General features: G+C 39.4%; 1 protein-coding gene and 1 long non-coding RNA gene across 3 annotated transcripts in view; one reads left to right on the forward strand and one right to left on the reverse strand.

Annotated features, from left to right (window-relative positions):
* The first annotated feature begins 1,938 nt into the window (after positions 1 to 1,938).
* On the forward strand, positions 1,939 to 15,363 carry LOC146650130 (uncharacterized). 2 transcript variants are annotated; one of them, XR_014908175.1, is made up of 4 exons: positions 1,939 to 2,455; positions 12,154 to 12,394; positions 13,045 to 13,778; positions 14,069 to 15,363. It is a non-coding gene; the product is annotated as an uncharacterized LOC146650130 (long non-coding RNA). The 2 variants fall into 2 exon arrangements; XR_014908174.1 differs by having other exon boundaries at positions 13,045 to 15,363.
* The window catches only part of LOC146650131 (protein phosphatase 1H-like), a 32,690-nt gene continuing 22,812 nt past the window's right edge, over positions 6,023 to 15,900 (reverse strand). Inside the window, exons 8-10 of the mRNA XM_085386763.1 lie at positions 14,090 to 14,197; positions 10,339 to 10,490; positions 6,023 to 10,093 (exon numbers count right to left, since the gene is read on the reverse strand). Coding sequence (XP_085242889.1) covers positions 9,946 to 10,093; positions 10,339 to 10,490; positions 14,090 to 14,197 — 408 coding nt within the window. The 3' untranslated portion in view covers positions 6,023 to 9,945. The remainder of the gene's footprint in view (positions 10,094 to 10,338; positions 10,491 to 14,089; positions 14,198 to 15,900) is intronic.

Genomic DNA, 15,900 nt, shown 5'->3' on the forward strand with positions numbered 1-15,900 from the left:
CAGCCACGTCACACCAGTTTCTTTTAACCCACAAGAGGGCCAGAATGTATGCTGAATGAACCAGACCACATGTATGTGACTGATGCCTTTTAAGTCATCCTTTCTTTCTTTCACTTCTCCCCATGGCCCTTTCGAGTTTGAAAGGTGATGGAAATGGGTGTTCTTTGCATTTTATATTACCTGTATGAATTTCATGGGTATTAGCTGAATGCGTCCCTTTTTTGTGGTCCTGAGCTTTGAGGAGGAGAGAGGGAGACAAAACTTAAAAAAACAAAAACAAAAAAACATTTTGGGGTGAGTGTGCCTAAAAGGCCTTTCAGCTTCTCGGGATCATGATACAGTGAAAATATTTTGTGGCACATCGTTGGCAGGATATTCCTCCATCGACGTAACTCGCGGTAAAACTCTATTCTCCATGGTGGAGTGCGATGTTTTCTTTTCTACCTGCTCTTTCCATTGTAAACAGCATTAGCGGATCTGTTGTTGCCTCAGAATATTAGATGTGTAACATGCCTTTAAGAGCATCTCTGTGCTTCGACTTCAGGTGGCTTTACCGCCTCAGTGCTGCCTTGCTTTTTGGGCAACTCACCCCATCCTGAGTGAGATGTGATTGCTACTATAGGCTTATACAATACTGTACATAAGAGTTCACTCTGTGAGTGCACATTTGATAAAATTTATTTATTTATATGTAAGCATTTAATAATAAACAATATATTTAAAACCTTGGCAAGACGTGAAATGTCGGGGGTAACGTGGCTCGAGTCCACACATACACACTAGTTTGCAGAGTCTTGCCTGTGCTCTCGTCAGGGAGGGAATATTTTTTAAACAAAGGATGATTCTGTTTTGGGACTTTTTTTGTAAAGATAATCCAGACATCCTTGCATGATGATGTATGGGGTGAGGGTGGGGGTGGGGAGTTACCAGGTTTGGCTGCACTTGAGTTCACTTGGGTTTACATTTGAAATGTGCATGTGTATTTATACACAATCTTCAATAAAGTTGTGTAAAGCTTCCTGTGCTTCGGCCTGGTGGTTCACTTTCTTGACCAGCTTCCATAGCTGCCCCACATCTTTGACTGTATTATTTTATAAATAAGAACAATAATAAAATACAAATCTGTTTGTATCCTTTGCGTAACATAGTTGTCAAATTACCAGATACTTCAGATTCTGGACTGAAATGTATAAAATAACAGGTTTATTTATTCAATACTGTGATTGGTACACATTCTGTTTAGAATTTACATTTATATAGATATTTTACATAGAGATGTAAATGTGTATCACAAACACAATCCAACTCCTCTAAACACATCGCTTTTCCCTACTTTGGGTTTTCTAAATACATTTTGAAATTATAATTAATGCAATGCTGCTACGCTTTGGATAAAAAAAAATGGCATTTTAAAAATGTGCAGCATTGAAAGCTGCTCTGGTAGAATAAAAATATGAATCTGAATATTAGCACAACAGATCGCCTTTAACATCTATGGTCAGGAAAGCATGCTCGGCTCACATCCCAGCAGTAAGTGATCTCACTGGCGTTCCCTAAAGAAGGTGAACATCGCTATGAGCCATATAAAGGAAGGCTGTCATGCTTCCCTTTGTTTGATCCTTTGCTCTCCATCTCCTAGTATGATCTGTGAGCAGGAACACTGTGTTCTCCCCGGTTCCTCCGGGTTATCCGGCCGCTTACAGCCAAGGCGGTTCTACCGAGAAGAGGCTCGTCCTTCTGACCAATAGGAGAGAGGAGGAGGATCGGCTGTGAGCAAAGCGCCTCACTCCGTCAGAGAAAAGAGAAACCCAAAGAGAAACGTGCTTTGCTTGTTAAGATTGGACGTTAGAACGCGCTGACATTAAAGGAGGCTATGAATGACAGGGATGGATAGTCTGAAATCTCTCTCACGAGCATAAAGTTTTCATTTTTCTGGCACTTCACATTTTTAATAGACGACGGCTACAGTCCGGCACATCTTTAAAAACGCCTTCGTCTGTGTTTTACCAGCTGGTGGCGCCCTCTGCCAGTGTGCCCTCTCCTGCTGGTGTTTGGTAAAGCAGTCAGAGGTGGACCTCTGCGTTTTCTCCAATCTCTGGTCGTGGCTACACCCGTCCTGACGTTCCCCGCGAATTTTATCCACGGCGCTCCGCCACATCCACTCATTTTATTTGATTTTTTTTAGTTGGGGGGAGGGGACGCGCACACTACCTGACGTGCTGTCGGAGGCAGAAAGGTTAGAGCAAAGCGGGTCTCCAGTTTGGATTCGTACGGCTTTCTGCCCTTTAAACCGCGCGGATGTGATGGCTGGACAACTTTGTGCTCACGGCGCGGAGACCGAAGCAGACAACAATAGGCTCTAATGCAGCCTGCTGCAATTCGGCTGCAAGATGAAGGTCCGCGTGAAGAGCCCGTGGATCGTTTGCGTTTTCTCAGATCCAACAAGTCCGGCAAGGTAAAAATTTAAACAGAATTACAGGAAGTGTTCTCACTTTTAGGTAATCTCTTTCTTTCAAATACCCCCCCCCCCCAAAAAAAAAAATAAAAAAAAATGTATTGCTCTCAGAGCTAAAAAAAAATATATATTTTCGGGGGTAAATGGTTAGTATCGTAGTTTGTGGTGATTTGTGCCTGAATATGTTTTTATATAGCGTGCAGTCACCCATATCGTTCTAATTAAAACAAGATTTAAAAGCAGAATTTCGTGTTTCTCTCTCTCTCTCTCTCTCCTTTTTTTTTTTTTTTTTTAAACATGAATGGCACCGTGCCACTCCACGCGCTTCGCCGCCCTTACCTGCCACATTTTTCCCTCTCTATTTGCTCTTTTTCTTACCACCGAGGTCAACCGAGGAGAGCGTGTGTGCAGGAGATATGGGAAATGTACGGGAGGTGTTTTTTTCCCCTCCTTTCCTACTATGGGTGGGGTTTTGTCTCGCTTTATTGCGGCCCCGTTTTAGGCGTGCGCCATTTTCCGTGCGCTTTTACGCACGGGGACACCAATAAAACTGATAGTCTGATTAAATCTGGAACCAAGAGATTTTCCACAGAAAAGCGCATCCCTGGTGCCAAGTTCTGGCTGAGGTAGTAGTTTGTGCTGTTGGTCGGGTTGTCATATTACCCCTTGCGGAGATGACTGCGCAATCTACTGCCTTGCCGGCGCTGGTGACTTGCAACGAGGGAGCCAACCGGATCGACATAAAAGCCTAAACCCCACTTTACATCGTTCAGAAAAAGAAGTGATGGAATAAAGAAAAAGAAAACGCATGCTTTCAAGAAAATTCAAATACTTGTGTGTGATATAAATGTTAACATTTCTTGAAATAAAGTATTTTTTCCAAAGCTTGCATCACGTGCATTTGTGTATATCTGATTCCAAATCTTGTTATAATTAATGTTCTGCTTAAACATTCTTATTTCTCACGGGGGTGGGGTGTTAAAGCAAAGATGGAATTAAAGATGCCAGTCCCATTAAGTGTCTTAGCAAGCATTTATGGTAACCTAGTGCTGTACCATATTATAAATTGTGTTATAGCTCCAATGCAAAGTAGATATAGGGCCAATTTTGCCGATACCAGTGCTGATACTCGTACTCCCTTAAGAGAACATATAACCCCAATTCTTCATCAGCTTCACTGGTTGCCCATAGAAGCTAGGATAAACTTTAAAATTTTAGTTCTCACATTTAAGTGCATCCATAACCTTGCCCCTCCTTATCTGTGCGATCTGCTTCATATTACCACTGCTTTCTGCTCTCTCAGATCTTCATCTGCCATTCATCTTGTTCTTTCTGCTCGTCTTGTCACTATGGGGAACAGAGTGTTCAGTCGCACTGCTCCTCTGCTCTGGAATTCACTTCCTCCAGTCATAAGAAATATAGATTCCCTTCCCTTATTTAAGTCACAGCTTAAAGCATACTTGTTTAAACTGGCTTGCTCGCTTTAATACAGATCTTACCTTTAAAAAAAAAAATTGTTTATTTTTTGTATTTTATAATAATCTACTGTTTTATTTATATCTTTCTTCTCTTTGTAAGGTGACCTTGGGTTTTAAAAAGGCGCTCTCAAATAAAATGTATTTCTGCTCTTCATGTATTTTAAAACATTTTTTTTTGGGGGGGGGGGGGGGGGGGGGGGGGCAGCTTCTGTTTAAATGTGCTGTAGGCGCTAAATAAAATGGATGTGACAGTCAACGCAAAGAATTTTCATAGTGTGCGTTTGAGGTATTTTCTTTTATTATTGCCAAAAAAGTAATTTAATGAATTGGGCTACATACTAAACTTAGAGGATAGAAAAATAGTATCAATCCAATCCACCGATACCAGTGTTGGTATCGATACTGTGGCTATTTGGATCAGTCCGCCCATGTCTACAATTAAGGAGCATTCACTAAAGCAGGACAACCTTCAAGTGCAGCTGTCATCAACACACATCATCGACATTTCCTATTGTGGCAAATCAGAATGTGTGCTGTGAAGAGCAGGCTGTCCTCAGTTCCATGGGAGGAATTATGCACAAGTTGGCAAAAAATAAGGGGAGTGAGTTTTAAACACATCTGACTGATGCATGCTTTGAAATTGGTGTAGTGCTTGAACTCAATGTTTGAACTGTGAAACAGTATTTAGGGAGCTGTGTGAAAATTATTTTTAGGGGCTAGCTGTTTGGAACCCCCTTTATTTGACCTTACCTGTTCATTCACTGTGTGAAATGGTTGAAACTATTGAAACCCAGTTTTTTGATTGGCTGCCCCTATAAACAGAAGGTTAAATAGCAGGTGGGTGGGGCTTATTGTGGATGTCTGCTTAAACTGACACAGAGGGATGGCCAACAAAGAAAAATGAAACCAAGTGTTAAGAGCACTCTGCCTGACAAGGATTCAGTTCAATTCAGTTTTAGTCACATAGCATCAAATCACAACAGCAGTCTCTTCAAGGTGCTCTATATTGTAAGGTAAAGACCCTAAAATAATACATAGAAAACCATCAATCAAACGATCCCTTAACAGCAAGCACTTGGTGACAGTGGAAAGGAACTCCCACTTGACAGGAAGAAACCTCTGGCAGCCGTCTGCATTCATCAGCTTGTGGTGTTGGGAGTGAGATAGGACAAAATACACACTGTGTACGAGAGCTAGAGATGAACAATTATCTGTACATAGGCCGAGTTCATTAAATAAATTGTTAGCCCTGTTTTATATGCACATCCATCCCTGTGACAGTACATGTATGAGAGAACTTTAAAAAGAATATATTTTCTTTAATTTTTTTTTAACGAATGAAAGGATTTTTATGTATTTTAAAGGGTCACCTAGTGACATGCATTGTAAATTAGTTTAGAATGAAGCTGATGTGTGCCATTTGTTTTCACTTTTTTCACTTAGGCAGTCATCAAACATTGCCAATGGTGACAGTATTAAATAAACCACTTACCAGTATATGAATAGTGAGGTCATTCATCCATTTTTTTCCACATTTCCTTTGTGGTCACACAGGAAATCAGTTTGTTCTAATGGCCTTTACCCATATTTACCTCATCAACATTATGAATTGTGTCTGAATGATTGTGCACAATCATTGCACTTACGGTTCGCTGTAAAAATAAATAAATAAAACAAAAATGTCTCATCTTGTTTAGCGTTTCCGGCAAAATGTTTGACATTCAGTGAGTAGTCTGTATTTCCTCTAATGAATCCCTCCGCTGTCTGCTCTCAGAGCCAAACTAGTCCTTTAGTGTCCAGTTGACCGTGTTTGTTAGTTTCTCCCACAAGCAGAACCAAGGGAATATAAACAGCAACAACACTGATTAGCTCCTCTGGACTCTCTTTTGTTTCTTGCTCGTTGAGATTAATTTGAACTGAGAGTGCAAAGGTTTGGAAAACTATCGATTCTGTTCACATGAATGTTGAGCACAGCTCCATTTGACTCCTTTTCTGTCTTCTTTTTTTAGTGAGACAAACAACAACTTTAAATTGATCTTCAACATTTATTGTCTCTTTTTTTATTTCTGGAAAAGAAACACTGCAGGTAAACATCACCCCCCCCCCCCCCCCAAAAGTCCAAATGTTGCACAAGGAAACATTAAAAATATTTCTTTTTGACCTCATAAGTTATTTTCACGTTATATAAAATGTGCAGTTCACATTCACAAACAGAGTTTGAGGGTAGCACAATGGTCACTTAAAACGGTTTCCCACTGGGCTTCAAAATTCCTCTTTGCTACAGAAAAAAGAAATCAGCTCTTTGCATCTTTCTAAAACCATTAGTAGTCTTAGGTAGAAAAAAACAACAGCAATGACAAGGTTCACAATACAGCAAATTCAGAAAGCAAGACCTACAGTTGACTGAAGGGACTAAGCTGATCAAAAGCTTCCTGTACACACCAATGCTCTCCCACATATTTACAAATGCAGTGGAACCAAGACCATCACAGAGCACTTCCTGTCTTTAGAAAACCACTCTCAACAGGTCGTTATCGACACATGACAATTGAACCTGAGTTGATGTGCAGTAGTTGGGTGGCACAATAGGATGAGAAAAATAAAATATATACTCATGTTTCCACATTCGTTTAAGAGAAAAAGGCTTAATGACAATAATAAAGAGCCTAAAGCACAGGTAGAAGGATGAACATTCAAAACACATATCGATGCATACGTCAGATGCTGAAGATCTGGTAGCATCAAAAACATTTACATGGAAAAGTATGAAGGGAAAATAACCACTTATTAGAAAAGTTTTTCATTAATTAACAAATGCTAAACACCTAACCGAAGGAAAATATTCCAATACATTATTTAACACTGGAATATTTCGTTAATGGAATATATAAGAGGGGAAAATGCACCATGCAAAGTTCAGGTAAACATCAATGACTGCTTCTTGGAGGAAAAGGTAGATTATTGTTGTCAGCTGCAAACACTGTGCAAGATAGCATGACAAATAGCATGTGTACATGTATGGTGACACAAAATAATTTTGAGTAATTTGCATGTATGTAGTCTTAGGAAGAATGAAGTGCGATGTTTCAATACTACACTCAGTTCCTACGAGTAAATCTAAACGATACAGCTAGGAGACTATTAGCTTAACTTAGCTTAGTGTAGCATAGAAACAGCTAGCCCAGAAATTGACGTGTAAAGACAGACCTCAACTTTTTAATATGCAAAAAAAGAACACAGCAAAATTGGAATTTTTATACTCTGACTTTTTTACAGATCAAAATAATAATATATAGTATCAGTAAAGATCAGCAGTATTTGATTTTCTAGTCTCAGTGCTAAATTAAGCTAGATAGCTGCTAGCTGTAGTTTCATATGCACCATACACACAGGAATAACCAATATTCTTCTCATCCAGCTCAATTATCTGACATCATTCAGGACATTACTTATTAACAATTGACTTCTTTATAGTTGTCACCCTCTTATTACATATTCCAACTTTGCAGTCAACTTTTAAATACACCGGTTTAATTCCAAAACCCCATACATCAACTATGGTGATGTTTAATTTTTCAAAACACATTTTTCTTCTAAAACATATTTGTTTGCTCGCCTCAACAGCTTGGAGTGAAACGTGTCAGTTTTTTCCACCACTTCCCCCCCCCCCCCTATCTGCAAGTCAAAATTTCATCAAAATTATTCTAAATTTCAAGTTATGTATCTCAAAATTTCAATTTTCTACATACAAATAAAAATTTGGAGATTAAAAAGTTTCTGAAGCACAAACTACTTCATATCTTCTGCAACTTCCTAAAACTAAAACTAAAAAATATGAAACAAATATGGAAAAAAGAGAAAATGATTTGGTTTCATGTATAGCCATTGGTATAGTTTCATCTTGTTCCCTTTCTTTGTGGCTGCTCTCATCCTTTGGGTCTTATGCCAAATGTCTGGAATAATATATAATCAATAATATATGCATGATCGTTGCACATTAACAAATAACATTATCACCAGTTCTCATTCAGTCTATATAAATTCAACAATAATTCAAACCATTGCACCATTGCTCATAATCCCAGGCCTACATTATGCTACTGCATGCACTGACACACAGTCCACTACATCCACTCACGGTAACACATTTTACCCAAACCCGTCCCCCTGAAGGCAACATCATCTGTATTCTGATGAAGCACCTAAAGCAAGAAACATGCAAAAACAAAACAATAAAACAAAAGCTTTCAGATTCAACCTTGATTGTACTTCATGATTTTTCTTTTTAAAACTACAGCTATGAATTATATCAATCCTCCCTGCTGCAGGGAATATTTGCTTCTTCATCGTACCATGGGTCTTCAGTGAGTTATATGGGTTGGCCTAAAGTGCAAATACACTGGTGTACAAGTCATTTAATCTCACGTTAAGACAGTTATTTATAACTTCAAGAGAATTGCCAAACCAAATCCCAAATTTAAAAATGTAAGGATTTTAAATTATATTAAAAAATATTTATTTTCCAAATCAGTAGATAGAAACCACTTATGACTTATGGCTTAGCCACGCTAGAGTAAAAATAGGACCGCAACCTCACTGCAACTAGGAGAGAAAAAAAAAAGATGGATAGTAGCCTGGTAAGAAGTTGCGGCAACCAATTGACCACTCAGAGGCAAGCACCATAGAGGTAAACCTGCTATGTTATTTTGCAGTTACATCGCTGTCCTGCAGCAACTGCACCGCTATTTATGGAGGTTTTCTGAATGTAAGTAGTTCATGTAAATGTTGCATGTTGACAGCAACAAATTTGCAACAGGTTTTTATCAATGACTGCACACAAAATTCCCAACTTGCACCAATTCAATCTGATGGCAGACTGAACACTTCTTATTAGTGGTTCATCACTATCTTGATGATTCAAAGTCAATAAAACAGCTGATTGCTAGCGGTCACAGATGTTGTCCCCATCCTCAGAGCAACAATTTTAAAGGTAACAAGATCATTAACTTATTAAATAGGGTCACAATCAGTTTGGTTGTGCCACGGTCCCCACCCAAAATATTTCTTATCTTTCGTTAAGCTGAACTATGATTTTAGCTTCATATTTAATTGATAGAGAATAGCTAGAACAACAAAAGCCTAAATATCTAAGAATATAATTAAAATAAAAATAATTTAATAAAACGTTTAGTAGAACATGGCGACTTGTTACTGGATTAAATGACTTGTCACAGTGAACTTTTTTTTGCTGTGCAGATGTGTTTGTTTGTTCATAAACCACATCAGTCCTTCTGTCTCAACTTTCGATTGATAAAGGCTGAGATCCTTTAATGACTTTTTGGGAAATGAGGATAACCTCTTGTTCTGTGCCCATATCGACACTTCTTTAATTTCTTCGGCAAACTTGAAACAGTTCTTCAGCAAGTGAGTCCTTTAAAGCCACACTGTGGCAAAACAGAAAATGCAGCTGACATGTCAGCTTGGTCCATTTTCACAAGACAAAGGAGGTATTCTTTTTTTTTTTAAAAAATATATATAAACAAGTTAAATATACAATAGCCTACAAGAGAAGGAAGGATCAACTAAAGAAAGGGGAATAGTAGGAGGAGGAGCCCAGAATTGTTTAGCACAAGAGGAGGGAGGGAAAGAGCGAGAAAGCTCTTCTTCACTTCAGAAAAGCATTTGCTTATTTGAGTTTTGCCAGGCAAATTATTTCTTGACATTGTTTATTCATGACATGATTTAGTGACTTAAAATTATCTACGGTTTAAGCTTTCACGACTGTGGAGTCTTAATAAACTAACATGGCGATGCTGACTGTAGTTCCCCTGAGCTGATTAATCCTGAACTCCCGTAGAGAAATGAAGCACCAACAAATTAATGTGCCACCTTCTTCTAAGGAAGCAAATAAATAAGAAAACTAAAAGGGGGACTCTGAGTTCAGGACTAATCAATCCTGCTGAGTCTACAGGCCTTTCTCATCACTGAACCATAGCATCGGTGGAATGCTCCTCAGGGCTGGCGGTTGCCGTACATGAGAGGTATGATGAAGACTGAGATGTCGTCTCCGGAGCCCAGGCGCTCATTGGTGATCCTCCAGCCTCTGTCTCTCAGAACACCTCGTGCTCGCATCACCAAATCCTGTGCTGCCATTGTGTACCTGGCCAATAGAAGACACAGCAATGAAGCCCTTGCTTTAATATTGTGATACGCTGTAGCTCATTTAATTTAATGGCACTCTCTTGAAACAAACTCTATAGTCTAACAGCGCATGGTGCTGAAAAGAAGGATGTAATTCTGAATAAAATACACAACACAGAGGCACAATTTACAAAATTCCTATTTATTTATGTAGCAAAAACGAAATAACTAGACAAAGGAAATAAAACAAAGGAAAGTTCCAACCTGTGTAAGTCGTCAGGGTCGCAGTTAGCTAGAAAGGTGGTGACGGCTTCAGCCACCTCCTGGTTGGAAAGGACATCCCAGAGGCCATCAGTTCCCATCACAAGCACATCATCAGCTCCGTGTTCGTAATGCATCAGGTTATACACCTTCACCTGCATGATAAACAACAAAAGGGCCATCAGTTCAACTCAACTAATCCCTTTTATCGGTAGTAATATGGATGTTTTTTAAAGCTCATCATAGCAAAGAGAAAGCTCTACCGAGGGTATCAAATGACCTTTTTAATAGGTTTTACGCAATCATTCCATTCTTCTGCATTGCATAAAAAAAGGGGGGTTGGTTCTAAGGGAAGTGCTCTAGATCTTTAACATTCATACATTTCAAATTCAGTGTTCCCCACGGCAACATTTCACTGTTACCGATTTTAGTTGTGGTGTTCCTCAAGGCTCGATCCTTGGTCCATTGTTAATTGCAGTTTGCGTTTTCTCACATGGACTGTTCTAACCTACATTTTCTTAAGTTATACTTTTCTTTTTAGTCCAGTGACCCCAAGACTGCTTTTATACTCTTAGTCCTAAAGCATGGAAGAAAAGCCTGATGTTGCCAGCTCAATAGTGGAGTTGGTTCATGACCAAATCCATTAAGTAATTGTAAGTGTTCTGATGCTTTTATAATAAATAAATGGATTTTAATACAATCCAAAATGACATTGTTTCTTTCATCCATTGTACATAAGGCCATACAGGAAATTATTTGCTCCCGCTTTGATGACTGTTAGCTACAGCTAGCTATACATACTGTACATATCACTCTGCTATGTCCAAAATCACACTGGCCAAGTATTATTTTTCACATTATTTTAAAACTCTGCTCATCAGTTAGCATTGAATAGCCCCGTACCATAAGACCCATGACCCCTTCATGTTACACCGGCGCTCTCTGAGATGCTTGAATGGTCGATATCCATAGCTGTCAGCTCGTAAGATCAAGTGACCAGACTTGCATCATCTGGCAACATCTTAGGTCTTTTATTGAGATTCTTTTAAAAATATTTAGCTGTGGTTTCTCATTGTTCTTTTTTTTTTTAAATAAAAAAAAGTAGTTCTTTTGTTTGCATTTTTTATTTTTGTGAAGCAATTTGGGGCTTTGCTAATAGCAATTTATAGATGCCTTATTATACAGAAACTTATAGTACTCAGTACCCCCAACCACCACCCTGTTTGAATCGACTGCCTGGTCTGACTGCACACATCAACCTTTGTTGTTACTTTGCTCTTGTGTTCACTGCTGAAACACAGGATTGCTTCACCCTCCTGCCTTATTCACTACTCATTTCAAATTGACGTGAAAAACATAAAAAAGAATAGAGGAATAATCTGCACTGCTGGATCTCATCACTGTGGCTTTAAAGTGCAGAAAATATTCAACTATTTTCTAGAATCATTTATGTATTCATCAGCAGGAAAAAAAAAGCAGAAAAAACCCCCACGAAATGAGTCAGAGTAAACCATTAATTTCCATCTGCCCTGTAATTCAAAATAATACACTACACATCCATTAATAAAGAAGAGATTCTATTATCATCTTTTTGAAAATCTTGCTTGTAGTTTTTTCCCCTTTCCAGTTTTGCTAATTGGCTTTTACACATTTATGTAATTACAAAACAGTGAAACAAAACTGCAATTTTAATTAAGGCTGGTATACTATGACTACGACAGATGAAATGATGAAATCTTTTCTGTCCAACACTTTACACACAATGACGCCTGACGCTTCTACGACTTAATGAATGTAATGCCGTTTCTTGCTTTACAGAGAACATCTCGAGATACCCCTGAGAGGCTTTGTGGAGAGGTGAGAGAGTCGTGAGGGAGAGATCCAGACAGAGGCTCTGAGTGCTGAGAGGAGTTAAGACTTCCATGTGAACCTGGTATGAACCCCGGGAATTAATGAATTAAAGATCAAGCAGAGCGCTCGGGGAGGAAAAATGCAAAACTCTATAAGACAAACTGCATCAGGAGATGAAAGCGGTTTGAAACCAGCACCAGACAGACAGGTGAGCTCAAGTTCTCCAGCAGCAGAGGACTTTTTTTTTTTCCAGACAGAGAAGCAGAAAATTGCATCTCTAGTGACTGCAGTGCAGATATGACCGAGGCAGAAGTAGGTTAAGCCAACTGACTGACTTATTCCATCTGCACTAACTTATATTTCGTTTCATGACTGCTCCTGAGTTTTTCATGCACATACATGGAAAAACCAAAAGACAACTGACGTGGCATCTAAAATATTGTAAATAGCATTAAATGAAGGAGATGGGGTGCGATGTGCTTTGCAGAGACAGTAGTTGCTGCATGCAGGACCATTTGTTAGAGTATGCATAAAAGACTACCAGCTATCAAGTTCATATAGGCTGGCACTGATCAGCTGATTTGCCAGGACTGCAGGCAGAGTTTATATAATTACAGTGCAGGATGCAGATTATGCTTTTTATTCTTTCAGTATCCGCCTGGACAAAAGCCACATGCTATATGTCAGACTTGTTTGCAAGAAGCTGTAAAAAGCTAATTTACAAAGCTGACTTCATAAATCCTTATAGTCTTCATAAATCCAAGATGAAGATGAAAACATAAAAACCACTCAAAATGTTGTTGTTTTTTTATTTTACTCTGACATGGGCAATTCACACATTGCCATATGCTTTCACAGATTTTCTGCCAGCAGCTTCAATAGTTCAAGAAATTGAAATGATCGCAAGGAGGAGGAACCGGTGAAGAGAAACTGAAGATTAGTCATGTACAGAGGAACAACAGCAGTTTACATGAAATTACATACCATTACAGGGGTGGCTATAGGTGGAAATTTCTTTTTTACTTTTTTTAAATCATCAAGCGTGAAGTGTTCCTTTCATTGTTTATTTATTTTTATTGTTTTTTAGCTTGAAAATTGAACGTGAATTATTAAATATGTTTTCACTTTTTAAAAACTGCATTTCAAAAAATAAATACATAAATAAAGGAACACTTCACGCTTGATGAGCCAATCATAGCAGTTCCCTGCACTGTGCAGCGTGACTTTTACTGGATGTAATAAAACTATGTTAAAAAAACCCCAGCTAAACAGCCGATAATAGGCCGTCTAAAAAGTCTCGGACAGCAGAAGGCGAAGAGCTGGCTCATCCTCTGATGTTTGGAAACTAAGAACAAATCACATGCTAAGAGCCTTGCAAAGTTGTGTCTACACCACAAATCAGCCGCCTGAAAACACACCGCAGACGGCAGTATAATTATTGCACTAAGTTCCAGAAAAACAACGCAATGGCTGCTAATCCAACGTCTGCTCAGATGTCCACGAAAGCGTTTCCACCCACCTCACAGAGACACACTGAAAGCCCCAAAGCAGTCAAATTCTGTTTGACCAAAGATAAGCATCCACCAAACACGGTGAGTAGCGAATGCTCAAGATAATAATTAACACACTGGTGAAAATACGTGTTATCCCCTTGAAGAATTTTTTTCCCCAAACTGGCAAAATGTAACTGTGTGCAAAGCGTTGCAGGGAAAAGAGAGCTGTCGAGCACTTCCTCACAGCTGCAATGATTGGAGGGAAAGGCTTTGTATTTTGCTTCTAAAAGATGAAACGCTTTATCTCTCTACAAAGATTAATTAAGAGGAATGTAGCAAAATATAAAGGTGAAAGCAACGCTCTGTTTTCATTTTGCGTTACGTCTTAGTGTGTCAGTAGGTCACTTTACCTCAGGGCAACAGGACAGGAACGGCTTGATGAAGATGTTGGAGTCATGAACTTTGAGGTCGTGGTCACCGAGTCCGCGGGTCACACCGATGGTGGCCAACACCCGCGCCTGGAAAACAAACTAGTTAGGGTTTTTAAAAAATTTTTTTTTAAAGCATTTAGCATCTCAGCCGGAGACAAAAGTTCTCTTTAGAAGAGGATCCGGCATAAAACTTCCACATCAATCATGTGGAGCTACCCGCCTCGGTGACCCGTTGTGGCGAGAGAGCAGCCGAAAGCATCTTCTCCCAGACACTGACATAAACATGGCTTCGCAACAAAGTTAATGCATAAGTTCAAGAAGTAAGATCTGTAATCACTCATCTGCCTGCTAGAATTTTTTTTTTACATCACTTCCTCTTTCCCACGCTGTCAGAACTCAGTGCTGACATCATTACTCTCATCCAAACCATTTTTCAATCAGCCTTTAAATCTCAGTGCTCTTCTGTCATTCCACCTTTCAGACTCGCATTTGTGCAACCCGCCTCCTCCCCATCCATCTCTCCCCGGCATCTCTGAGCCATAACCCAAGTCTCCATCTTCACCAGCACCAGCATAAACACAATGGGGGGGTCCTGTCCTAATTCCTGTCATTGCTGGGTCTCCGTTCTGCTGCTGCTGGTTTATTCGGGTCTAATCGCCAAAACGCTTTTATTCAAATTCTGTATCTCAATAAATCATGTTCACCCCCAAAATGATGTCTCCTTACTGAACCGAGTGACAGGAATCACATAAACATATGCTAACACCATTTTGGGCGAGTGAATCTGGGAACATTCAATGACAGTCTGCGCTTTTATAATACATCATTTACATCCACATACATTTTTTTATTATATATCAACATATTAACAGCTGATATTTCAGATGCAAAAAACAAATTCAACAAAGTTTTCAGGAATAAAAATTATGAAGCTGTATTGTTTGGTTGTGTAGTCTTTTTGTTGCTTTGTTTGCAGCATATTAAAGGGCAATGTGTATCTGAAGGAGGAAAGGGCTGGCCAATGAGACAGGAGGTACTTGCTTTGTACACAGCCAGACAAAAATCCATCTGTGCCCTTAAGAATTCATCCTGCTGCTGCCATCTATCATCAGTGCTGCGTATCAGCATCATCAATCATCAGTAATGACGAGCGAGTCGGTTTGAAATTTTCACCCTGCTGTTAACGTGCTTTTTGAGGGGCTGATGTAAGTGGGTGGCAGGCTGGTGATAGACGAGTGCGATAAAGCTGTCGTTTTTTTTGGATGAATGGGCAAACGTACTGAAAAAAAAAAAAAAAAAAAAGAAGCATCTGGGGCAGAATTTCTCTGTAAAACTACTGCTTTGCACGATGATGACATTATCAGGCAGCGGCACAACAAACAGCTTCAAAATGGATTTGTTAAATACACGCTGGCCAAACAGCGGAAGGATATTTACGGCAAAAGCAACAGTGTCAAAAGTGCACAGAGACTAAACTAGTCTTTCAGTTATCGCATTCTTGTGCAACTGCCTTCCTCTCTCTCATTCCTGTGACGACGCTTTGTTGTGACCGCTCTTTGAATTCAGCACCCATTCACTACTTCAGACGGACGACACTGTGTGTGTGTGTGTGTGTGTGTGTGTGTGTGTGTGTGTGTGTGTGTGTGTGTGTGTGTGTGGTCGTCAGAAGATGCTTTCCTTTCTGGAGCTTCGCGTTACATCTCTCTCTGCATCAAATGGAATTGATTGAAAATATGAAACAAACGGACGTGACTGAGAATTTAAAGGCATTTTTCCCCCTTTCTCCGCTG

This window comes from Rhamphochromis longiceps, linkage group LG17 (genome assembly GCF_057381845.1).
Source record: "Rhamphochromis longiceps isolate RC_006_pf linkage group LG17, R_longiceps_female_GT1.1, whole genome shotgun sequence".
Lineage (NCBI taxonomy): Eukaryota > Metazoa > Chordata > Actinopteri > Cichliformes > Cichlidae > Rhamphochromis > Rhamphochromis longiceps.